The 26,962-nt window shown below is 41.6% G+C and overlaps 1 protein-coding gene across 5 annotated transcripts; it reads left to right on the plus strand.

Moving 5' to 3' along the window:
* The first annotated feature begins 337 nt into the window (after positions 1-337).
* Positions 338-25,691, plus strand: Steap2 (STEAP2 metalloreductase). Of its 5 annotated transcripts, none has more exons than XM_060374024.1 (5): positions 338-408; positions 11,940-12,461; positions 15,952-16,479; positions 17,855-18,019; positions 20,495-25,691. In XM_060374024.1, exons 2-5 carry the CDS (start codon positions 11,973-11,975, stop codon positions 20,780-20,782), a joined length of 1,470 nt encoding a protein of 489 aa, XP_060230007.1. In that variant the 5' UTR covers positions 338-408; positions 11,940-11,972; the 3' UTR covers positions 20,783-25,691. The 5 variants fall into 5 exon arrangements, with proteins under 5 accessions (XP_060230007.1, XP_021515889.2, XP_060230006.1 ...); XM_021660214.2 differs by lacking the exon at positions 338-408 and adding an exon at positions 1,007-1,206; XM_060374023.1 differs by lacking the exon at positions 338-408 and adding an exon at positions 1,305-1,443.
* The last annotated feature ends 1,271 nt before the right edge of the window (positions 25,692-26,962 follow it).

The following is a 26,962-nucleotide window of genomic DNA, read 5'->3' on the forward strand; positions in this document are numbered from 1 at the left end:
GATCAAACAAAGAATGTTTCCCAAATTGCACCTGCAGATGTTAATCTGTCTACGGCTTCCAAAGGGGGAACGGGCAGTGACCCTCTTCTGGTTTTGTTCTGCTTTGTCTGGTTAATAAACCACCATGAAAGATAATTTTTAAACCTTATTTGCTGATATGAGAATTAGTAACGTCTGGGGGGCGCGGGGGGGGAGCCCAAATTTGAGAATTTTCGATAAATTGATTTTATATTTAAAAATAAAGATCTCCACTGACACTTTTGACGGAAAAGGTAAAGGCTACCTATCTACTTGGTAATCCAAAAAAAAAGGGGGCGGTGGGGGTGGGGGGTGGAATTACAGAAAGCAAGGTGCCCTTACACAGCTCAGCGAACCCTGGATGCTCCAAGGCCACTGCGGAGTCTGGAGGTAAGCTGTTCTCCCGCAGGCACGCTGGTCTCCTGACTCGGCTTAACCTTCCCAGACCCCACAACGCTGGCGCGCACGGGCGACAGCGAAGGTCAAGGTCCACTGACTAATCCCCGCAGCCCCCCGGCTCCTGTCCCGGGGAGTTTGCAGACGCGGTTCCCGAAAGGGCATCTCCGATCGTTCCCTTTCAAGGACATAATCCAGCCCGGAGTGGGGCGGAGGGGGTGTGCAGGGAAGCGCAGTTTCTTCGAGGTTCGTGTGGAACGGAGTAGGGAGAGGGGGTTAGAAAGGGAGGGGGGCGCTAGGCAAAGCCGGGTCCGGAGCGCCGTGGCGGGCGTCCGGGAGGCGGCGGAGCAGTGTCGAGGCGGGCGGGATGCACGTAGGACTGCTCCCACGGGGGGTCCCCGCGAGACCGCGCGCGGGCGTGGGGCTGGCGGCCCGGAGCGGTCCCCACGCGCCGCCGCGTCCCGGCCCTTCCCTGCACCCCGCGCCCCCCGGCGCGTCACCGCCAGCCCAGCCTCCGCGCGCCTCCCCCTGCTCCTCCTCCCCGGCGCGGCGCGGCGCGGTCCGGCTCGGGGGCGGGAGGACCGAGGGCGGGAGGAGCGCTCCGTAGGCCCGGGAGCTCGGCGGGCCCTTGGCGCGTGGGAGCCGCGGCGCGGTGCGGCGCGGAGAGGCCCGGAGGGGCGAGCGGGCAGGGCGACCGCGCGCCGGGGTGGCGGGGTCCGCGGTCGCCGCGCAGCGGGAGCTCCGCGCCGCATCCCTCCTCCCGGACCCGGCGGGCGGCGAGCTGGCCAGGTGGTAAGTGGGAGGGGTGCGGGAGGGCGGCCGTCGCACCCAGTCTGCCCCTTTCTCCCCTTGGTCCTCCCGGGGCTCCGGGAAGTCCTCTGGTCGGGCCCAGCGGAAAGGAGGCCAGGAGAGACCTTGTCCCAGGTAGGATGTGCCCCGAAAGGGGAAGAACCCGCAGGTTACTTTTTGCCAGCCACTTTGGATGGATGCGGCACTTTTCGCCGTCATAAAGCGCTGCTTGACAAACAGGTAAATAATGCCTGCAGTGGCTCTGCTTATCACTCCGTAATGCAATCCTGGTGTGCTCAGGCCATTTTGCCTTAGAAGTAATTGGTCTGTTCTGTTAGTGTCCTTAATTACCTCTGCGTCCCGTGTTCGGCCTCTACTGAAACTTGTTGAAAATTATGCCCTAAAAATCTTGTTCTTAAAATAACACGGGGAAATAAAGAGGGATTATTTTTTTTTGGTAGGGAGATTTCCATTAATTATCTTCACTATCCGGTGGAGCAGGATTGGTGTCAGTTTCGTACTCTTCAGGAATAGTTTTGTTTGTTTGTTTGTTTTTTATTTTTTTCTTCTTAGATAGAAAAACTTATCCCAGGCCACGTTCAATTATCGCTCATCACTGTGGGTGAAATAGAATTCAGACTCCTGCCCCCACTTCACCCTCATTACTTGCTTAGGCTCTAGTCCCAATTAACTGTCCCACTGCTTGAGGCCGCCTTCTGTCTCCAATCTACCCCCCTTTCATCTCTATTATTTCTTTATCTAGTTGATCTCTTTTCTTTCTCTGACACTATGCCCCCCCCCCCCACCGTTAGCCTATTTGGGGACGAAAATTACGAAACCCTGAGTATTTAGCAACCTCAGAACAGCTATCAGGCTGCCTGGAGGTGTGTGTGTGGTGGCATGGGCTGCAGCCGCTGCCTCTCAGCTAGCTAGTCCCTCGGTTGGGGGTGGGAAAGGAGACAGTATCAATAGTGGTAAGTTAGCTCATTGTGAAAGATGGAGATGAGATGCTTCATCCAAATCAGTTTTATTGTCCTGGTGTCATGGAAAATGCACTTCTACTGAATGAGCATAATTGTATTTTAATACTGGGGCACAGTGCAGATGAAGGCAGAATTTCAAAATGATTACAAATGATATTAAGAGAGACTAAAGATGCACCAAAAGCCGGGAAGGCTAGGCCTGTGAGAAGAGATGCAGGCGGAATACAGGCAGTTACTCCCTGCTCGGCCTGTAACCAGGACATCGACATGTAGCCATGACACTGACATGCCACTTCATCTTTTGGGTCCCACAGATCTTGGCCATCAGAAAGAGAGATCTGGCCTAGAGACTCATTACATTTTCTTTGGCCTTGGCATTTATAAAAATGTGTTTAGTAACAAAGATTATTTGTTGCATCCTTGGTATTCTTGCCAGGCAGCAGAATGGGGGCAGGATGGACAGCACGTGTGTGTGTGTGTGTGTGTGTGTGTGTGTGTGTGTGTTCGTCCGTCCGTGTGTCTGGGAGAGTAAATAAACAGTAAAAAGGTAAAATAAGCATTTCTCTAAAGAACTCCCCACGAATGTAACAAGGGCTGAAAGAATTTGGGGGTGGGTAGGCTGGAGTGAATCATTCCAATAAGGAGACAGGGTTCTCAGGAAGGAAAAGAGATCTGTCTTTTCTGCTCCTAGAAAAGCATTCTGGGGCTGGGCAGCAGGAAATAAGGGTCGCACAGGTTTAGGCTGGAGATGTGAGCAAAGGCTGTCTTATTTGGGGCCTTTTAGGTCGAAGTCAGGCCTGAGAAGGAGCCACTGATTTGTAGGGAAAGAAACATTTTATGATGTTTATGCTTGAAAGTGACCTCTTTGGTGGAGAATGGTTGTGTAAAAGGTGAAGATAGGCTGACCACTTAGAAAATGTCTGCAGGCCAGGCATGATTGATGTGTGCTTACCGTACCAGGTCCTGCGGCAGGAGGAGCACCTGAGCCCAGGAGTTTGAGAACAGCCTCAGCAGCACAGGGAGACCTCATCTCAAAGTTTTGGAGTTGTGCATATGTGTGTGTGTGTGGGGGGGGGGGGTGATGAAGGGTTGCAGTGAGAAAGGATAAACACCTGGGGTAGTTGGTTGTGCTGGTGTCAGTAGAAAAGGCATAAGAAATCTCTTAAAGGGGCCGGGCTAGGTGGCACCACCTTTAATCTAAGGAGAGGTGGGGAGATCTTTATGAGGCAAGGCCAGCCTGGTCTACATAGCAAGTTCCAGACCAGCCAGAGCTACTCTGTGGGACCAGGAAGTATTCTGAAGAACAGGATGGAGAGTGAAGGAAAGCAAAGAACAGAAGGTTGACCATCAGAGTTCTCATATGAGAACCTGGTAGGAAATGATGAAGCAGGACTATTGCAGATAAAGAGTTGACTTTTTTTTTTTTTTAACCTGTTGAGTTTGAGATCTCATGAGAAAGGCTACAACTATATTCATCGAGGAGGCAAAAAGGATGGTCTCTCAGCCAGACTGGGTAGACTGGCCTTTGAAGGGTGAAGGTGCATGATGAGATCAATGAATGTGTTTGTCTGATTTTTCTTTAGCCCTCTGCACCATGCTGAGCACAGATACAGAGAAAGTGGGTAGCTGGCTTCTTCCTGACTTTCACTAAGGGTGTATCATGGTGAGTAGAATGGAGGATGTTCTCAAGGGAATAACTCACAAAATATGCAGTGAAGTCTAGGCAGGGTTTAAGGAGAAGCCAAGTGTGGAATGTGAGATCCATAGACAAAAATTGTTTTGCCTTTTAGACATATCAGTGTGAATATTTAGGTTGCGGTTATGAGAAGGTGTTGGATAGAAATATCGGCAGAGATTCATTGCCTTTGATGAATAGGTCAGGAAAACAAGAGCCCCTGAGGTGGAGAGGCTGAGCTTCACCAGGCAGTGGAGGCGCCTTTAATCCCAGCTCTTGGGAGGCAGAGGCAGGTAGATCTCTGAGTTTGAGGCTATTGTGGTCTACATAATGAGTTCAGGGGTAACCAACGCTACACAGGGGAACCCTGTCTCAAAAAGAGGTTAAGTCTCGTGAGGATTGACAACTGCTAGGCTACAAAGCATCTCCATTGAGAAGGGGTAATATAGAAGTCAGCAGAGAGCAGTGAGCTTAGGGGAGGTTGCAAGGAGTGGCAGGATAGATTAAAGCCGTTTGGATTTGAGCATAGCTGTTCCTTTTTTTATTTTATTAATTACGCTTTATTCATTTTGTATCCCCCCATAAGCCCCTCCCTCCTCCCCTCCCGATCCCACCCTCCCTCCTCTTTCTGCATGCATGCCACTCCCCATAGCTGTTTCTGAATTGCAGTCACCCACCAATCAATGTCCTGGATGTTTCCATGCAAAATAAATTAGGTTCTGTTCTTCAAAATCAACTTAGCACAACTGCTATCATTCTGCTAGAGTAATATCAAGAAATCCTAAACTAAAAAAAAAAAAAAAAAGTGCGGGATGTCTTAGTCACTGTTTGATTGCTGTGAAGAGACATCATGGCCAAGGCAACTCTAAAAAGAAAGCATTTAATTGGGGGCTTGCTTACAGTTTCAGAGGTTTGTCTGTTATTATCATGGCAGGAAGCATGGTGGCAGAAGGCAGGCATGACACTGGAGAATTAGCTGAGAGTTCTACATCCTGATCCTTAGGCACACAGAGAGACTTGGCTTGGCGTGAGTTTTTGAAACCTCAAATCCCATCCCCAGGGACATACTTCTTCCGTCAAGGCCACATGTGTATGAAGCTTTCAGGGCTGTTATTCAAACTACCACAAGGGCTCTGTAACTTACTATAATTGCATTGTCTTACAGTGTTAATATTCCCTCAGATATTAAGTGTATAGTCAAACTAAATACCCATAGTAGCCTTGAAATCGTAAGGAGCCTGTATGCTACTTAAAATACTTAACTAGAACTCCTGCAGTTGGTGTTAAATACAAGGTGATAATGAACTTTTTGTGTTGCTTCAAGCAAGCCTTACAAAGAAGAGAATTTTAGCATTTGGAAAAGATCATAGGAGTCAAGTACAATTGTTTTCCATTTAACAAAGAGCATAGGGGCAGACTGAGAATCAAGATAGTTTCAGAAGCTTACACCAGTCCATTTACAACAATAACACTTGCTATAAATGGAATAATTTTTATCAATTACTTAACCTATATTACTTTCAAATAACACTAAATAAAATTTTAGAGATCAAGATTTTTTTTTTTTTTTAAGCTGAGGCAGCCCTTGGGCCAGCACCATGGCCACTAACTGGGAGATATATGTAAGAAGTCAGTCAGAGTCACCCAGACCTTGACACTCAGACTATATATTTCAGCAAATCCCGGCACTGGTGCTCACATCTGTCCAAACTCTCCACTTAACAGACTTGGTTTCCTCTGGCAAGGACTGATGGAGAGCCCAGAGAACCAAGGAAAACAACACCCCTCATGGGAGAGTGAAGAGTTAATGGCAACAGAACACTTGGAATTTTGAATGTTATGAAACAGGAACTCCGTGTCCTGTGTGGTGTGAATGACACATTTTAAGGAATGGCATTGCTCTTCCCAGCAAGCGAAGGGAGGGTATTACAAATTAATAAGTGGGTTTTCTGATGCTGCTTCTAAGGGGGGGATGGGCTACATGGGTATAATTCACCTTTTCTTATTAAGAGCAACAGTCATCCTCTGTGTGGTTATTTTCCGCCGTTGAAAACAAGAGTGTGAAAACAGACATAAATAAGAATCAGCTAAATGTGCAGTCTCTGAACAGCAGAATAAATATTAGATTGGATCCCGACCTTTGAGAGGTGTTTTTGATGTTGTAGACCTATTCTTCACACCTAATGATCTCCTATAAAATTTCTGAGGCCCAGGCTGAACTCTCAGCCAGTTAAGTTGACGTCAGGATGGAGAGAGAACAAGTGACCAGGGATCGTTACTCTAGGTCATTTGATGGAGCTAGGGTTGACCGCCTTTTTAGATCCTTGTGAGAAGAGCCAGGTCTGATAATGGTTCTGTCTTTCCACCCACCAGTGGGGACCCTCCCTCCCCCCGATTGCTGTTGTGCAACCATAGCTCAGAGAGACAGACAAAGGAAGGTTATATTCTGGTCAGTGGCTTTTTCAGATACTGAGGGATGCAGGACTTTCTTTTTAGAAGGGAGTTTGCATTAGACAATTTTCTTACATTGAGTGAGTGATGTTGAAAATGGGTGCATAATGTTTTACACTTATTAAAAGCTATTAATTTGTATATTTAAGCTAAAGAAATTCTCAGTGCAAATGACACCTCAATCTAGTTGCATTTTTAAGTTCTGTGTTATGATTCATCATTCATGATTTCATTGGCTGAATAACCAGGAAGCTAGTGCCTGTTTTGTGTCACTGGAGAGTCAGCACCTCAGTGAATGCTTGGTAGGAAACCTAACAGGGACCAATGAGTCAGTGTGTGTGTTTTTGATGTTGGGCTGATTCTAAACTGATGTCTCCCACCAGGCACACCTGATGTTACTAGTTGAGCGAACACGAGGGAGATGTTTAAATTTAATGGAAAGGATCTAAGGGTTGAGGAGATGGCTTAGGAGACAAAGTGCTTGATGAGGACCTTGGTTCTGTCCCCAGCACCCATGCAGAACGCCTAGAATCCTAGTACTACAGGAGGCTGAGACAGGAGGATGGAGCCGTGACACCCTATCTCAAAATATAAAGTGGAAATTGATTGAGATAGACACTCAGTATTGGCCTCTAACCTCCACACGCACAGGCACATATACATGCATATGTGCCTACCCACAGGTGCACATATATGCCCAACTAAAATTACCTGAAATCTTTGAGAAAAATGTTTTAATTAAATTTCTGCACTTATTAGGTTTAACTAGAAATCTTTTAATCTTTTTAAAATTAGCTGAACTGTTTAATCTCCCTCCTCCCTTCCCTGTTTGAACAGTGTCCTGTGGAGACCAGGCTGGCCTTTGAATTCTCTATTCAGCTGTGGATGACCTTGAACTTTCTTTTTTGAGACAGGGTCTTACTGTGTAGTCCTAACTGTCCTGAAACTCCCCTCCCTATGAAGAACAGGCTGACCTTGAATTCACAGAGATGAGCCTACTTCAATTTTCTGCATTGTGGGGTTTAAAGTTATCTACTCTACCAGTACTTGATCTTCCTGGCTCCACGTGCTTCGATTACTGTTGTGCCGCTGTGCCCAGCCCAGTAATTGCAATACGAGGAACATAACATCTTGTTTTAGTGACATGGTCTTTAGAAATGACATGAGGTCACATGTACATACAGTTAATTATTGAATACTGATTGAACTTAAGAAATACCTTGGAAATCTGAAACAGCCCTGGAGTAATTACTACATTAGACGATTGCATGGATTGTCCTCGGGGTTTTCTGAAGGGTTTGAAAATGTTCAAAATCTCTAAACAAAACGGAAACACTTTTATACCCATAGAAACCTGTTATTGCTCTACATGAATGGTGGGGTTTTCACTTGTTTGTGTGAATACCAAGAGAGTTTAGGGACTGTCTTATGTCTTAGCACGAGCCTACATGAATGATGGGGTTTTTACTAGTTTGTGTAAATACCAAGAGAATTTAGGGACTGTCTTAGCATGAGCCAAAGTTGTAATGGTTAAAGTTATCATTTAGTTAGAGAAGATTGGGTTGGGATATTTGACATTCCATTTCTGGAATGTGCTCCTGCCTTTTCAGTGTGACTAAGCAGATAACTGTGGGTTAGGGATGGGGAGTGTGAATGGGGGTGGCCAACCCCAGGGTGCCTTCTCTCTGGGGAAAAGCATTTTCTCTTAACAGCTACTGGGGCCCTTCCACTTGGACCTTCCTATTGGCTATGAAAATTATAGCCCTTAAGCTTGGTAGTTTTACAAACCACTAATAATAATAATAATAATAATAATAATAATAATAGTGACAAGGGCTGCACAAGATTACCAACAAAGATAACGGTCATCACTACCCTTGCCTGAAAAGAGACATTTGATATACAAAAGTAGGAAAGGTATACTCTTTAAGTATAAAGGACAATTCTAGCGTGGAATAAGTTTTTGGAAAACACTTTGCTTTCTTCGTGTACTTTTAGATGGTATTCAGGAATTGGCACACTGGCAGTCACGGAAAGCCATCTTCACTTTGACGCATTCCGAGTTTTAAGCTAGCTTGCACTCATGGCACACTACCATCAAAATTATGCAGGGCTATCCATGAATTAGGGAGTAATTTGTAAATAAAAACAATTTTTTTTTCACACATATAACACACAGGGACTGGAGAGATGGCTCGGTGGTTAAGAGCACCGGTTGCTCTTCCATAGGTCCTGGGTTCACTTCCAGCAACCACATGGTAGTTCACAGCTGGCTTTAACTGTAGTCCCATGGGATCTGATGCCCTCTTCTGGCAATGCAGACATATATATATATATATATACAGACAAAACACCCATATACTTAAAATAAATAAATTATTTTAAAAAACCTCAACACACACAGAGACAGAGACAGAGAGAGACTGTCTGGAAGTAAGAGACCAAACACCACATAGTTTTCTCTCCTGACAGTCTAGAGTATGTTCTGACTGTACAATTTAGTTTTTTTCATTCCGAGCTGATGATTTTTTTATTATAAGTTCATCCTGTCACTCCCTGATGAGACTGCATTTCTCCAGTGTAAGCACCGTGTCTTCCCCTGATTCTTATGTCTGATGCACAGAGCACACGGTGGCCTAGAATCACTCATGGTGGGCCACTGCAGGGCAGATCTGCCTGGAGACTAGCTGCATCATCATCCCATGTCAACTGAAATGTGTACTGTAAAGTTCACTGTGCTTTCTTTTCCCTTAAGTAGATAAACGTGGAGATATCATAATCCATTTATTCACTTGTCAGACACTAAGGAAACGATCCTTAGTGGATGAACAAATTATAAAGGTTTTGCCCCACTGTCTCAGCATCAGATGTTACCCATCGCTATGGGAGAAGAGCTAACTCTTAGGTCCGAATGGGGAGGGGCAGTGGGATATGAATACGCTCTTTGGCCCTTTCTTTTTCCTTCCCTCTAAAAGCAAAACATGCCTTCAAGGTGGCTACAGATTCTCTAGAAGACACGCGGTCCCTCTTACTTAGAAAACACTCACGTGTTGTTTTATGGTGTCCATAAATTCAGATCTTTTGATACGAACTAGCTGAAGCTGAGATAAACATATTAGCTAGTTAAAGCGAGCACTGGTTTTTAGAAACAGAGATGCATTTTGAGATGGTAAACAGCTGTAAGTTTCCCTGTAGATTTATTCTGCAGCTGAAGAATGAGCAGAGGTTAAAAGGCTAATTTATTTTTTTTTTTTTTTTAAGCTGGGTCTCATTATGTAGCCCAGGCTGGTCTGGAACTCAGAGAGCTCCACTGGCCTCCAGAGCGCTGGGCTTAAAAGCCCAGTGGGCAGTTAGAAGATTTGAGTCCTTGCTGTCAGGCTGCTTAGTTCCCTGAGCCCCTGCTTCACTTGGAAGGTGAGGGGTTACATATATTCTCCACCCACATGAGGATTTCACAAACTAACATTATGCATAAAAACAGTGTATATGCTATGAACACAGGAAAGGATGGTATATGCTTTCCACAAACATCTCATAATTTAGATTCATAAAAGGTCTCTCTTGGACTGGCAAGGTGGGGTAGCAGTGCCTGCTGTGTCCCTCTGATGATCTGAGTTTGACCCCCTGAGCAAACAGTATAAAGAGAAAGCTACTATTTCCACAAAGTTGTCTCCTGATCTCCACATTCATCTATATGACACACACAAAAGGTAAAAAGAATGAAAATCTCTCTCTCTCTCACACAAACACACTATAATTAAAGAGTCACATTTATTAGGTTAATTTTTATTCCTAACCCCACCACACTGTTATGGTCCAGTTAGAACTTGTCAATAGAAATACTCTGTGAATAATGTCTAAACGTGTTAATACAAGTGTTGCCCATTAATAGATACAAAAGTTGTGGTTTAATGAGAGGCCACCATTGGCATTTTTAGGTTCTAAGGTATTTATGTACCTTTATACATGCTGATTCAGAGAGACCTGAACTTGTCCCATTTTTTAAAAAGGAGAGAAGTGATTTTTTTTTATTTTATTTTTGGCTTGAAAAGGCCTTATTTTCATGATTATTAAATCAAAAAGTTTTGCGGATCTGACAGGAGAGATGCTGTGTGTATATTGAATAGCTCAGGACTGGTGGCGGTCTCTGGTGTTTCTGAGTGGTTTAATAACACTTCTCATCCCGAGGCAGTGTATATAGGAGAAGGGGCAGGTAAGCTGGTCATTTCACACTTAATTTAGAGATTAAATGAGCATTGGTTTCCCTGTGGTGCCTGTAACTGCTGGCTCCCAGGACAGTCGGCACCACTCCAGGAACGTGAGGGCGGCTGTGTACTAGCGGGTTGCCTAGGACTATCTGAGTGCCCAGGACTGCACTGAGGGGAGGGCAGGCAGATAACTACACTTCCTGACTTGAAAGGTATGAAATGAGACATGTCACGGATCTTCCCTCACAGGATCTAAGTTAGACATTAAGATCACCAAGGAATCCTGAAGAACACTGAAACAGCCACAGAATATCACAGATATGAACATGACTCCTCCTCCCTATCCCCATAGCCACTCCCAAGCCAACAGCAGCAGCAGTAACAGCAACCACCAACAAGAACAGAAACTGGGAAAAAAAGAAAAGAAAAAGAAAGACCCACATCAGTGCTCCTAAACCCTTTATTAAACAGAGAAGCTATGTTATGTGATATGGGGAGAATGTCAAGATGTCTGTGGTGTTTAACTGCTAGGCTTTTTAATTGTTGTTTGGGTTTTAATCTTTCTTTTATTATTTTATTTTCTTCTTTAGAGACAGGGTCTTACTGTGTAGCCCTGGCTGGCTTTGGAACTCATACATAGATCAGGCTGGCCTCATACTCATATAGATCCACCTGCATCAGCCTCTTGAGCACTGGGATTAAATGCATATGCCAACATGCCTGGCTCTTTGCTAGATTTTGATGCCTGCTTGTCTTTAAATATTGTGTAGGTAATGGCATTAATTTTATTGTTTTATGGCTGTTTCATCTTAGCCTCCTTTAAAACTTGTAGTTATTAGGTACATAAGATAGCTCATAGACTCTACTCAGAAATGACTATCCACTTGGGTTGCATTGCATGGAAATTTGTTTTTTATGGATTTTTTTTTTTTTTTTTGAGCTATGTCTTGGGATCAAGGTCCTTTCCTGTGCTTCTGTTGTCATTTCTGATTTGCTGCCTGATGGGCTGATCACATGCTTGCTGGAGCTGGTTTTGACAAACATTCTGAGTGAAATTCCTTCTTTGCCCTAGGCCCGGCTACCGATAGGCGGTTCCACAATCCAGCAGCATCTGCAGCTCTCTTTTAGAACTGCGGCCCCCAGAGCCTCCCTCCAGACTGGCTGAGTGAGCCTCTGCCTCTCAAGGTCCCCAGGTTATTTGTGTGTGCTCGAGAAGCCCCACCTAGCTGATCACCTTTGTGTTAATTTTTCTATTTAGAGATCTCCAGCTTACAAATTGTGCTTGCTGCGTTCTGGGTTACACAGTATGTCAAAATATTTTGCCTTTAGAGACGTAGGACATAATCGCAGTGTCTGGAAGTTTTTTTTAATGTTTGTCAATAGGTTTAATTGGTGAACATTTCCTTTTCTCTCCTCTAGGACATTCCTGGTGGGCTCAGAAGAGTTTCTACCATGGAGTCCATCTCTATGATGGGAAGCTCTAAGAGCCTGGAAACTTTTTTACCTAACGGCATAAATGGTATCAAAGATGCAAGGAAGGTCACGGTGGGCGTCATAGGAAGTGGGGATTTTGCCAAGTCTCTGACCATTCGGCTTATCAGGTGTGGCTATCACGTGGTCATAGGAAGCAGAAATCCTAAGTTTGCATCTGAGTTTTTTCCTCATGTGGTCGATGTCACCCACCACGAAGATGCTTTAACAAAAACAAACATAATATTCGTGGCTATCCATAGAGAACACTACACCTCCCTGTGGGACCTGAGACACCTGCTTGTGGGCAAAATCCTGATCGATGTGAGCAACAACATGCGGGTGAACCAGTACCCAGAATCCAACGCGGAGTACCTGGCCTCACTATTCCCAGATTCCTTGATTGTCAAAGGATTTAATGTGATCTCAGCTTGGGCACTTCAGTTAGGGCCCAAGGATGCCAGCCGCCAGGTATGCGTGGCCTTACTGTTATTGTTTGTCTGCTGTTTTCTAGTCAGGTAAACCAAGGTCTAGTGCATTTCAGTGATTGTTTGAAAACTGCGTATAGCCACGTGAAGACGGGATTCCAGCCTTGTAAAGGTACATGTCTCTTCAGACAGTGATGTGAACACTTGATAAAATGAGATGGATTTTTCTATAATAATCAGCTAATTAAAGAGTGATGTTTGCTGATGTGACATGTGACACATTACATTCACACTCCAGAATTTCTAAAGACTATTGCAAGTGCTTTTGTTTTTAAGCTCTTTCTGCCCTTCCTTTCTTCCTCTTTCCCCCTTTCTGTCTTTTTGTAGCTCCTTGGTAGTACAGTATTCCATCTCTGAATGAAATAAGACTTCATAGCCAGGTGTGGTAGCTCAGGCCTGTAATCCCAGGACTCTGGGAGGCAGAGACGAGAGAACTCTATGAGTTGGAGGCCAGCCTGGTCTATAAAGTGAGTCCAGGACAGCCAAGGCTACACAGAGAAACCCTGTCTCAAAAAAACCAAAAAACCAATAAGCAAGCAAGCAAAAAGTTAGGACTTCATATAACTCTTAAGAATCCTTGAGAATAACCTTTGTGTTTTTCATGGATTAAGGTTTTATAGCATATAACGTGAAGTGTTTTTAAGCACAGATTTTAAACGGTGGGGCAGGTAGGCAGAGATAGACTGAGTTTCTCAGACTTACTCTCAGCCTACAAGCCTCGTTCGGTTTGTGAATGAGACAGATGGCAGGTTCTGTTAATGCTTCTGGAATAAGAGCATCTCTAAGAAAACACAGAGACAGGCCCCTTTAAAAGTCCTCTAGCGCTGTGCTTAGGAATTATATCTGATGGCTGTGGTAAAAGGACTTTCTCATTTTTCTTCATAAAGACAGGTAATTATGGGGCTGGAGAAATGGCTCAGCAGTTAAGAGTATGTTCTGTTCTTGGAGAGGACAGTAATTTGGTTCTCAGCACTCACACTGGGTAGCTCACAAACACCTGTAACCCCAACTCGGGGCCTCTGAGGACACCTGCACACAAGTGCACAAACTCCCACACACTGTAAACCTTTAAAAAGACAGTTAATTACATTGCTTATCCAGTAAATGCTGTATAAGTTTATACTGTGCATCAGGATCGTGAAATCTATATCGAGTACTTTCCATCACTGTGACTCAAGTCCCTGGACTTCAGGGAGCCATATTTACTTTGCTTACAGTTTCAGAGGGTTTGCTCTGTCACGGTGGGGAAGAATGCAGGAGCAGTGCCATTCACATCCTGCTGGCCTTCTCCTTTCTCTTCACTGACTCAGTTGAAGACTGCTACTTCAAATACAGTCACATTGACTATTGGCTATCACAGTAGCCATTTACTTCCAAGTCTGTCTGTTTCTCTCTCCTTGCCCCCCTTCTTGCTTTCAGTTTTGAGACAGTTTCACAATTTAGTCCACGCTGGCCTTAAACTTGCTGCAGTCTCCTTCCTCAGCCTCCCAAATATTGGGATTATAGACTTAAGCCACCATACCCCTCAAGTATTTGAAAGGCGTACATGCTTTTCCCTGGGTTTCTTTCATTGCTCTGTGCTAGTGATGAGACTCGGCCTTGCACAGGCTAGGCAAGTGTTTGATCATGAACCACACTCAAGTTCTAGAGACTGTCCTTTCTTTCTTTATTATTAAAAAAAGAAAAAAAAAGAAAACATATCCTGTAATGTTTGGCAAATTCAAGCCAGGGCCTGTGAGACAAAGTTGACATAATCTCTTGCTCATATTCATGATCATTTAAATTTTTAATGAGAAGGAAAAAACTCATGGAACAGCGATTAAATTCAAATTCAAAATGAGCTACGAGCTCTATCATGACAAGAGCCACATAAGTGGTACTTCATGATGCTCGGTGCCCTTAGTTTTGAATGTTTCACTTAGCGTTCTAGATTTGTTATCGCATGGTCTCATTTATAGACTTTTCTCCAAATAAAAAAAAAAAGGGTTTGCACCACCATTTCACACCTGCAAGATGTTAATGTAAATGCTTTCCTTAATTCTTTGCTACAAAAGAGTTCCCATTTTAGAAATCCATATTTGTTTAGCACAGAGTTGATGGCTCATCTGGCTGTTGTTGGCTGAGATGCAAAACCCCAAATCTGAGCTTTGTGTGATCACCTTTGTGTAAATAGGAATGGCATATGCAAAAGCATGGCCTCTTTCAGAGCCTTGCACAAATGTCTCCAGAGATGTATTTGGAAATTTGTTTTCCTCAGACATGGCTAGAGACTTTGCACGGATGTTTTTCTAGCCCTGAGTGAGATGATCTACCTGTTCAGAGCAGTAGCTCGCTCCAGCAGTGAACTTGAGGTTCAACAGATTCTTGTTGAATTTTCGAGTATATTACAGCCTCAGAGAGGTTTTAAGCTTCCTCATTAGAGTTCCTATAGAGATCTGTTTAGTCTTAGAAAACGATAGTCCCCATTCTGTTTAAATTAATTAAACCTTATAGAATCATCATTTTACTAAGAAATTGTATGTGCTCACTAACAAAGCAGTGTACCTGGAACTATTCCAGTGTTTTATAGATAGTAAATTGGCCTCTAGATGTAAATTTTATAGGGAGCCTGGCATCATGACACAATTTGTACATTTTACTTGCAAAAGCCGCCACCTCAAGTCCATGTGCATGTGCACTCTGGCTGGATGAAGAGTAAAGGGCAGTGCTTTCCATCACTCTGCTAGGCAGAGCCTCTACATTCCTAGAAGTATGACTTGTCCACAGGAGCGAGGAGATCCAGCCTCATCCTTATAAGCTGGGTTGGGAGGATATGGCCACACAGACCTTTGGGGAACAATGTGCCTTTCCTTGTGGCTGCCGGTGACCGTGGTGCCATAGAAGGTCACACCTCCTCTTCCAGAAGCCTCCCTTGCATGGGGACCTCTTTGAGCCTTCAAGGTTACAGCTAGATTCTCCTTACTTTCATCATAGGTGGCAGAGACTTTAATTTATTTTTATTGCACCATTTTAAATCTTTTAAGATAGTAACAAATCTAACCATAACATGACATTTTTTATTAATCTATTGTTAATGTTTAAAACTGGTAATAGTACCTATGATAGTATTTGCTCTAAATCTGTTGACTGATTTACAGTTAGCAATCACATTTTCTTGTCTTCACTCACTAGCCTCGCTAGAGGTTGTTAAAAACATGCAGCCAGGTGCGGGGGTGCACTCCTGTGATCCAGCACTCAGGGAGGTAGAGGCAAGCTGATCTCTGTGAGTTTGAGGACAGCCCGGTCTACAAAGCAAGTCCCAGGACAGCCAAGGCTACACAGAGACACCCTGTCTTAAAGAAAAGAAAAAGAAAAAGGAAACACTCAAAACAACTACAACGAAAACAGTGCACCATAGATTGAGTAGAGTTTGTAACTGACCATAGGACGTTCGCGAGCAGCTGTGCTAACAAGCCTTTTGGCTTTCCTTGCAGGTTTATATATGCAGCAACAACATCCAAGCTCGACAACAGGTTATTGAACTCGCCCGTCAGCTGAATTTCATTCCTGTTGACTTGGGATCTTTATCATCCGCCAAGGAGATTGAAAATTTACCCCTGCGACTGTTTACTCTCTGGAGGGGGCCGGTGGTGGTAGCCATAAGCTTGGCCACATTTTTCTTTCTTTATTCCTTTGTCAGAGATGTAATACATCCATATGCCAGAAACCAGCAGAGTGACTTTTACAAGATTCCCATTGAGATTGTGAACAAAACCTTGCCTATAGTCGCCATTACTTTGCTGTCCCTGGCATACCTGGCCGGCCTCCTGGCAGCCGCCTATCAGCTTTACTATGGCACCAAGTATCGCAGGTTCCCTCCCTGGCTGGATACATGGCTTCAGTGCAGGAAGCAGCTGGGTTTGCTCAGCTTTTTCTTTGCCGTTGTCCACGTTGCCTACAGCCTCTGCTTGCCGATGAGAAGGTCAGAAAGATACTTGTTTCTCAACATGGCTTATCAGCAGGTACTGGGCATGCTTGTTCTTCATCTGGCTCTAGTGTGGAACCTTAGGAGGCACTGTAAAATCTGAGTTAACGTGGTGTAAATGTGTATATACTCTAAATGGCATTTTTCCTTTGGTATATTTAGGGAGGGAAAGTACTGTTTTTTTGTTTTGTTTTGTTTTGTTTTTTCTAGACAGGGTTTCCTTGTATCAGTGTACGTTGCTCTTCTGTATAGCTGTGTAGATTATTAGAGAGGAATATTTTTGGTTTGGTTTTGAGACAGGGCCTCCCTATGTAGCCCTCACTGGCCTGGAACTTGCTGTGTAAATGAGGCTGGGCTCAAAATTACAGAGACCTGCCTGCCTCGGCCTTGTGAGGGCTGGGATTAAAGGCATGAGCCGCCACACCCAATGGACAGGAATTTGGTTAGAGCTTTTTCAACATCACAGCCCCAAAGATTCTTTCAGGATGTTGATAGGAGTGGCTTTTTAAAAAATATATACGTAAGTATGCTTTGTAACTGAAACTGGACAAAGTTAAGATGGTATTAAGAATATGTTTCCTTCCACCGTAAATCAAATTTAAGCTACATACGTAGATCAATGTTTCAGCTGAAGGAGTCCAACTCTTGACTTGTGCTCCAGTTATATTGTTTGTGGATAAACAAATAATTCTAGAAATATTCACTATGCAGATTGCCAGACATAAATTCGTAGTTAAACCACACTTGATTGATGTGTATTAGCAATATAAGGGAAGGATTTTTAGAAAAATATTGCAAATAAATGAAGCAATTGGGAGTTTGAAGGTACATTAATGAGGTAATTCAAATGAACAGATATTTCAGCTCCATCTCCTTATCCTGAGGAAATTTTGGTTTCCAGGAAAGAAAGGTTAAGAAAGAAACTATTGACATTGGGTGAAGAAGGTAATTTTGCCGTCGCTGCCTGGCTTCTAAGTTAAACTTAGCAGAGCATACCCAAAACATTCAGCCACATGTATACCAACCCATAGAAGCACCTCAGAATTGAGTCTGACTACAAATCCTTCTGTCACTTGAAAACAAATACTTCTGTCCATTGGCATTCCATGGTCATGGACTGCAGAGTCTCTGCAGTAGCAACTCACTGTAAACATGATAGCACAGGCCTACCCCCACCCCCTTTCCATGCTTGAAAAGGAGGTGTCTTAGTCCTGTTTTGATTTCCCCTTATTCCCTGTCTGGAATAATACTAAGAAGAGGTTATCCAGAATAGTTCATTATGCTAAATTAGTATTATTGATCTTAAAAACGATCATAAATGGCCTGGTTCTTCTTTGACCAAGAATAAGTGATATATAGAATCAGCTAATATTCTCCTGAGTAAAGGAAATTCATATTTGTTTTCTTGTTAGGTTCATGCAAATATCGAAAATGCCTGGAATGAGGAAGAGGTTTGGAGAATTGAAATGTACATCTCTTTTGGCATCATGAGCCTTGGGTTACTGTCCCTCCTGGCAGTCACTTCAATCCCGTCAGTGAGCAATGCTTTAAACTGGAGGGAATTCAGCTTTATTCAGGTATGTGGGCTTTTGTCTGGTAACACATTGAGCAGCATAGAGTTTCATTGTTAAGTTCAGTGGTAAATATGCTCCGTCTGATCAGAGTGCCTTTGAGGCTGTAACTGCATGTCCAGTTCATGCAACACATGGAGTTGGAGGCCAGATTTCAACCACTCTGGTTTAGTAAGGGAAGGCTGGCACATGATCACACAAGAAGGCTGTCGTAGCACTGTCTATCATGTTAGGAAGAGAGGGGGAAGTGGGCTTAGGGAAAATTTAGTGTTGAAAGTCAATTTCTTTTTACCTATTAAAAAAAGTTTACTTTTATGAGTGTTCTGCTCAAATGTATATTTGGATATCATGTACATGTCTGGTGCTCAGAGAGGTCTGAAGAAGGGGTCAGATCTTCTGGAAATGAAGTTTTGAACTGGTTTTGAGCCATCACGTGGGTGTTAAAAAATCAGTCCCAGGTTCTTCTGCCAGAACAAGTGTCTTTAACTAAACACTGAGCCATCTCACCAGCATCAGTTTGTTATTAGGCAAATGAACACACATGCACACACACAGTTATAAGCACTGTCATGCTAGATAACTATGCTAATGGGTTGTGGCAACCAACTGGACTTGTAAATCTTCTTTATGCGTTTTAATATGTCAATCACAAACTAATGCACAAGCGTATCTGTAAAGAAAGCCAAAGAACACTTGAGTTCTTTAAAAAGTTAAATTTTTACCTCCATTGATATCTGTATGTTTACATTTTTAAATGTACATATATATTTACATATTATATATTTTATGTTTCTATAATATATATGTGTATATATATAATTTATTTATATATCTAATTATATATAATATATAACACATAACATATAACATATAATATATATATATATATATTTGGGTTCTTGCTCTATGGTCACAGTCTGTACTTCCTGATCCTAATGGTGTACAGCATAGTATATACCATATCTATAGTAGAGTCATTTGGTAGTATACTATGTTTTATTTTGTCCCTTGTCTATTGAGGGATTTTTTTGGGGGGAGTGAGGAAGGGAGAAGGTGTTATGATAGGGTTTAGTCTATGTGATATTGACTGTTCCAGACTTTTCTCTGTTCCAGGCTGGCCTAAAACTTAGAGAGCTCCACACGCCTCTGCCTCCGCAGTGCTGGGATTAAAAGTATATACCACATGCCTGGCTGCTTTAGGAACCTTTTAAATAGTGTTTTTATTTTTTGAAAATGCCATATATATGTATACAATGTGTTTTTATTATATCCACTCTCCACTACTCCCCTCCAACTCACCCCTTTAAAGTCATGCAAAAAAAAATCTTATTCAAATTAAGGACAACCCATGTCTAAATTCATTTTCTCTCTTTTGATCACACCTCAAAGGAAATGGAGGCCTTCTGTTAGACAGACACCTATCATCAGAGAGTTAGACGCATAATTGCAAACATTTTGCCTGCTAGAGAGCTGACATTTTCCTACTGAGCTTAGACATTACCTCACTGCACTGATATCCTACTTTTGCATAATATAAACTAGTTGTCAAAGTAAGTAGCCTTAATGTAATAGTATAGAGAACTGAAAAATGGTAACTTTTTAAACTATAAAATGACTGAAGTATTTTTAGTCATCTCATTTATTATGGTCAATAAGCCACTCCAATTTTATCATGTTTTTTATTAACTAGCATCGCTGTATATATATTACATATATGTATGCATGAGATTATTCTTTGATATTTAATATATATGTTTATGCACATACCTCTATGCACCTATATACTCACTGTTTCACAGCTTTATACATAATATGTAGCAATTTGGATAGCTCCAACCACTATTTTGCTTTTTTTGTTGAGACAGTTTCACTATGTAAGTCCGGGCTAGCCTCAGACTCATGATGTAGATGAGGCTTGCTTTGAATCTGTAGGCCTCGTTCCTCATCCTGCCTAGTACTGGACCACAGCCATGCACAACAATGACAGCTATATAACCTTTCTAAGGCATACGGATAGCATGCATATCTATATTAAAGAAAAGCTAGACGTTCTGATTACTAATCCCAGTAGTGGAGTCAGTCCCAAGGACATAAATCAAAATATAAAAGGTCCAAAGTGATACTATTTATAGCTGAAGATATTTGGCATCAGGATGATCAACACAAAGGGATGATTAAACTATACATATCCACTCAATAAAACATTACACAATTTCATGTTATGTTTTAATATGGCATGGAAATGCTTGTTTTGTACTAAATTAGGTAATGAGACTATTCAGTTTATGACATATGGCCTGATTTGTGCAAGAATGATGTACTATACATAAGTGTATATGGAAATTTATGAAACTGTCTTAAATTGCTTAATTCAGAATACAGTAGGTCAGTCACTTAAGATTAAAACATAAATAGGATATCTGCACAGGTTATTTTATGGTTGGGTAATGTCTTTCTTTTTCCTTCCTTTCCCATCTCAAGTCTACGCTTGGCTACGTTGCTCTGCTTATAAGTACTTTCCACGTGCTAATTTACGGATGGAAACGCGCTTTTGCAGAAGAGTACTACCGGTTTTACACACCGCCCAACTTCGTCCTTGCACTTGTTTTGCCCTCAATTGTAATTCTGGGTAAGATGGTTTTACTCCTCCCGTGCATAAGCCGAAAGCTAAAACGAATTAAAAAGGGCTGGGAAAAGAGCCAGTTTCTAGAAGAAGGCTTGGGAGGAACTGTTCCTCATCTGTCCCCAGAGAGAGTCACAGTGATGTGATGAAATGAGGCACTCACTGGTGCCACATACACTTCCATCCATGCCATTACTTTAGGACTTCCTCCACGCTCCCTGTGAGTGGACTGTCAGTTTGCTGCAGGATGAAACCTGGCAATGAGATTTCAGCTGAAATCACGATAGGATTTTCTTCAGGTTATTTTTTATAGATGTCACGTTGCAGCCAACATGCAATTTTGTATTCCACACATAGTGTTACAATCTAGGAGTATTTTCCTTTGTGCAACTGTATCAGTATTGTTATTTTAACTGTATTGCATAATCATGCAGAAATATTTGTAGTTAATAATATAGGTGAAATGTAATGTTTAGAACACTTGGCAAACTGGCAGAACTTGAAGCTTTTAACATTTCTCAGTGGATGTGCTTTTTTCCTGGAGGCTAAAGATTTTAATTATTATCCAATTTAAGATGCAGAAATGCATAATCACATATTATTGAGAAGAGACACATCACATCAGTATCTAGGGTGCACAGGCGCAATCTCATACTTTCATAAAATGGGACCAGAAGAATGTCATTAATTATACAAAGCAGTGTGAGTATATGAGCACAAATTAAAGACGAACCTAAAACTGTATTTCAAATGCATTGGAGACAAGAAATGAATGCTGCTAATGCACAAATTATGAGTGCTTTATTCTGTATCATGTTACAAGGCAGTTTCATTTTTATATTTATGTGAGTCAGGGAAAGGACTCAGTGAAACTTGATCTCTCAAGCTGCAATTCTGAATATAGTTCCAACCCCAGGAACTGTAGAACTGTCCATTTATTACAGTGGAAATGGCATGTTTGCGCACCATTCCATGTCAGTTTGTACGTGTTACTTTGACCAGTCTCGCCCCTTCCTGTGGGATTGTAGTGATGTCCACTGAGGGAGTACGGAATGGTTCTAAACACTGGTCTTGTCCCATTTAACACTTACACAACAAACCAATGAGATAGTTAATTATATTCATTTCACATAAGGAAAAACTGAAGGAGAGAAGGTTAAATTTGCCTGAGGTCACACAGTGAAGAAGTGGAAGGGTGAGCAGCCATGGCCGGGTAGTCATTCTTCATGCTTTATTCCCTGCTCCACCTCCATGCAGAACATTCATGGTGCCAGTCTAGATGGTTCCTTCCCTGTATGATCACTGACAGTCTTTAGAGTAGGTTTTGTGGACTAACTGTTGAGATCCTATAACTCTTAATCTTAAAATTCCCATAAGGTGGCCATGCCCTGTGCTCTTCCTGAGAAAACTTCCTGTCTTTACTACCATTCATTAGGAAGCAGTTTATCAGCATAAAGGATATTAGAACAAGCGGTTAATTATAAATCTACTCCTGAGACATGTAATCTCATAGATTATTCATAAACTTTCTCAGTGCTGGTCTTCATATGCAAATTTCGTTTTGTTCAAACCTTAGGATAGACTACATTTTCTCCATTTGTCTATATCTATTTTCACCATATTATAGTGAAAGTTACAGACAAGATGTAATTATGTGTATTCTTCCTAAAATTGTATCATTTCTAAAGTTACCTACTGACTTGAATTCAACCATCAAAAATAAAAGGACTCATTTTGTGGGACCTGTCTTTCCCACCAGTGTCTTTTTCCTATTCTTGCATTGTTGGTCTGGGAAATCACCCACTATTCTTTGATGTTTTCTTATTGGTGAACTGTGATATTGAATATCCCATTTTTATTATATTAATCCTAATCACTAATTTTTAGTAGGAATTCAATTCAACAATGATGTTTAACAGTAAATACCTATAAACTGGGTGTAGTGGCGCATGCCTTTCATTCCAGCACTCAGGAGGCAGATGCAGGAGGGTCTCTGTAAGTTAGAAACTAGCCTGGTCCACATAGTGAGCTCCAAGAAGTACACACTGAGACCCTGTCTAAGTATGTACATGCACATACATACATACATACATACATACATACATACACTGTCAAGAACTAGTGAAAACAGCAATGTGTTTCAACAAGAGCTTACATCTTAAACTTCATTCTAAGGCAATTTAATGTGAAAATACAACAAAATCCTTCTAAAAGTTAGATGATTAAAATATAATGTTATGTGTGTGTGTGTATGTGTGTGTGTATGTGTATGTATGTTAGGTAGCCAATAATATAAATTTACTACTATTATACATACATGGGACCTTTGAAAATATGAAATTATGTAAAAGCTACCAATATAATACCAAATGATACTTTTTAAAGGATGCTACAAAAGTAGAATAATTTTAGTTTTAGTATAAATGAACTAAATAATAAGTATAAATAATACAGTAATTAGAGTTCAAAATGTTGAAAGGAATCCCATGGTGCACTTGACTTTTGTGGGGTTTTTTTGTTTGTTTGTTTGTTTGTTTTTACTACTTTTATAATTCTTCTTTGTATTGATTTCCTCTTGTCTTTAGAGGCGTTTTTCTTGCTTCTGAGGTAAACTGAATTTCGTTGTTGGCAAATGGGAGAAGGTGGCGGTGGGAGCTTACCATGTAAAGAGCAGGCCCAGTGAGCTGTCTCAGAGGGTACAGGCACCTGTAGACAAGCATGGTGAGCTGAGTCTAAGCCCTACATGGATGTGGAAGTCAGGCACTGGCTCCTGCAAGCCGTCCTCTGACATGCACCCTCATGCTCTCTCCCCCCTCACTCTGTCTCTGTATCTGTCTATCTCACACACACAAACACGCAAAGTAAATGAAATGCAATAAAAAAATTTTAGGGGGGAGGGAAGGTTTTTAATAGGGGGGAAATTTTGTTTCCTAATACATGTTTTGAGAAGCATGAGTAAAGAAAAGATAGGAATATAGAAAAGAAAAGATAGGAATATAGAAAATAAAATCTGTCTTCATCTTTCGTAAAGACAGCCAAATAATTTTTCCTATGAGGAAAAAAGAACATAAAACATGTATCATGCTGCTCAGCTTTTGTGCAGATTTCTTGTCTCCTTTATTAGGAATATCTAAAAGCACATTTAAACATACATATACTCATATTATCATCTATTTTTAGAAGATGCACAGATGAGATTTTTATTTAAAATTTAAAACATTATCAAGGATGAGTAAATTTTGATTAGTCATCAGAGCTCATTATTTTGTACATTACAGAGGATGGCTGATGAGTTCCTATTAAACTACCTGATTCTTTTTTATAAATTAGCAAAACTTCAAATCGACTGAAGGATTTTACTTTCAAAATTAATTATTAATTTGATAATGAGAAAACATCTTTCTACTTACAGTCAAATTATGAAAATTATTTTAAAAAGGAGCTTCAAGAATATATTCAACCTGATCTACATAATGAGTTCCAGGACAGCCATGGCCATGTAGAGAGACCCTTTCTCAAATGAACAAACAAATATATATATATATATATACAACTTTTCTATTATTTATCTCTTATGTAATATAACAAAAGTCATACTTTAAATTTTGTATGCCATTAAGCTATTTAGTAATATATTCTATACTGTTCCTTCCCCAGATGAAGCTTATTTATAAGCATTTCACATGGCATTTAAAATATAAGTACCATACGTCTAATTCATAACCTCATTGTAAACAACTAATTATACCTGCATCGGGCTATAAAGTCCTGCTTTGCAAAGTGCAAGCAGACTACAGTATAGAAGAAACTGCTTCGTAAATTCGTGACAAAGCAAGGCTGTACATAGTGTCGTGCACTTTAGTTCACTCTTACAGTTCTCTGTGGTGTCAGGACAATGAGGTGCTCAACCTGCCACTGCTCAGAATTCATTGCGACAAATTCTGGGTATATCCGGTCTCTGTTATTAACTCTAAATAAAAGTACAGCAATTTAAGTGGAGACAGTATGTTCTTGTGAACCACAGGAATGCACGGGTTCTTTTGTACTTTTGAGTGTTACAAAATGCTTAGTTTTTTGAGGGGTTCTAGCCACATGACAAAACAGTGTTTTTGTTTAGCCTGGGACCCATACAAGGAATTGTTGGGTGGTTTTTAAACTTTACACATCACTCAATTTCCATTGTGCACCGATCCACAGTGAAGGCAGACTAGGAATCCTCCTGATAGCTCAGGGTGGCCCCTGTTAGCTGGATGAGCTATGCTAACTCACAAAAGCAGGTGCTTTGTATGATTTCCAAATTGCCAACTTGAAGGAATGATTTGCACAGATTGCGTTCAGGGGCTAACTCACAGCTTCACAGATGTTCTTCCTCCATGGTCTCTCTTCCTCACTCTTGAGCTGCTGAGGACGGCCGTTCTCCTGGACCTGGGTGTTGCTGGGAGTGATCTCTGTGACTGACTGGCAGAGGTGACCCTGTGAGGAGTCCTGGCCTCTGAGCACTCTACTCTAAGGAACTTGGCTTGTGTTCTTCCTTATGGGCCCTCTGTCTGGCTGATGAGGATGTGGATAAACAACTCTCCCCAGAGGGTCAAGGGAACACTGAGAGACGGCTGAGGCAAGGCTACTAGAAAGCAGACAAACCCCTGCTGCTTCCTGCGTTTAAACCATCATAAATTCAGGTCTCTGTGTTCCGTAAAAATCTAAACCTTATCCTTCCCAGTTCTTTGCCGCAGTCCCAATTTAACATTCTTGAATAGGTTAGCCTGTGATAATTCTTACTTTTAGAAGACTTTAAAGGATAGTACACGATTTACATTAAAATTAAGAAGTCTCTTGTTAATTAATTATACTTGGATTTTGTCTCCATCTTTCATCAGCTATTTTGTATTGACTCATATGATTTTCTTTGTATGAATTTTCCTTGTAAGTGTAAGTGTATTCATTTTTGCTAAAGGCCTGTGTCCTGTGAAATACTGTTAACAAATTGCACACCATGATCTTATGTCATTCTCATAGATGCCTTATAAACATTCAATAAAAGTATTATTTAAAGTTTTCATTTTGCTTTTTTGTCTTACTGAATAACTTGAATGACCTTGAATGTTTGACAGAGTTCATCTAATATTTTGGTCTTTGTTTTTAAAAAGACATCCAGAAAGCAATCCAACTGATAGTTTTGCTTGGGTGGGGGACTATTTGATTTTACAGAAGCAGTCATTTAGAATAGCCTCTAATTAATGAAGATTGTTTCATTTCGTTGAGCAGTTTTAGATCAGGATACCCACAATATTTAAGCTATTCTGTAAGCTAGGAATATAGCTGTTGCTAAGTCTCTGGTGTCTAATACTGTATGTTCTATAACAGATATTTAAAGAGACATGGCTCATTTTTATAGAAAAGTATGCTATTCATCTCTTCTGTGACTATTTCTTCCTGCTTGGACCTTACATCCCTCGCTATCACTGCCTCCCCTTCTTGGCTTGCCTCCTGGTCAGCAGCCCGGGGCTGCCCAGTTCTCCTAGGGAGGAGTTGTTATGGTCTATCACCACCACTGCCACACTGTTTCATGTTGAGGGGTCCCATACATGGAGCAGATCCGGAGAAACAGATCTGCAAGAAGATGCAATATCCTATAAAACCAAGCAATTAACTTTACTTGTTCGAAAGCCAAGCTAAGCAACACCCATTTTTTTTTTTCCTTTCCCCTTCCCAGGAATAACAATCCCAAATTAAGTGATAACTGCTGTGTGTTTATGGAGGGCCCAGGAAACAGATTAGCACACGTGGAATTGTTAACTAGCAAATGAAGTATGAAATAAATGATTTTTGCAGTTTTAGGCATAAGGCGCTGAAAGCTCAAAATCCACGTGTGTTGAGCAGTGCGATGCAGATTCATACTGATCAAATGAATAGTAGTAGATGTTAAATTAGCATAGCAATTTACTGACACTGAAAAATGTCACTGTTCTACAGATGATAATACCAATATGGCTTTAATTAGACACTGTGTATTCCATCTGTTTATAAGAATTCATATTTGAACTTAAAAGATGGTAAGGTTTATTATGGACTGAATTGTATCTTCCAAAATCGTATGGTGAAGTTCTAACCCCCACTCCCTCAGACTATGGCTGTATTTGGAGAGTGTCCTTTAAAGAGAGAACTGAGGTGAGATCAAATGGGTGAATCTTAATCCAACATGACTGGCATCCGCTTGAGGTTAGCATACAGACATGGACAGAGGGAAAACCGCAGACTTCAGAAACAAATGCCAGGACCATTTCACAGGCAGAGGGACACACAGCCACTCCCTCGCTCAGCGTTCT

This window comes from Meriones unguiculatus, chromosome 21, assembly GCF_030254825.1.
Source record: "Meriones unguiculatus strain TT.TT164.6M chromosome 21, Bangor_MerUng_6.1, whole genome shotgun sequence".
Taxonomy (NCBI): Eukaryota; Metazoa; Chordata; class Mammalia; order Rodentia; family Muridae; genus Meriones; species Meriones unguiculatus.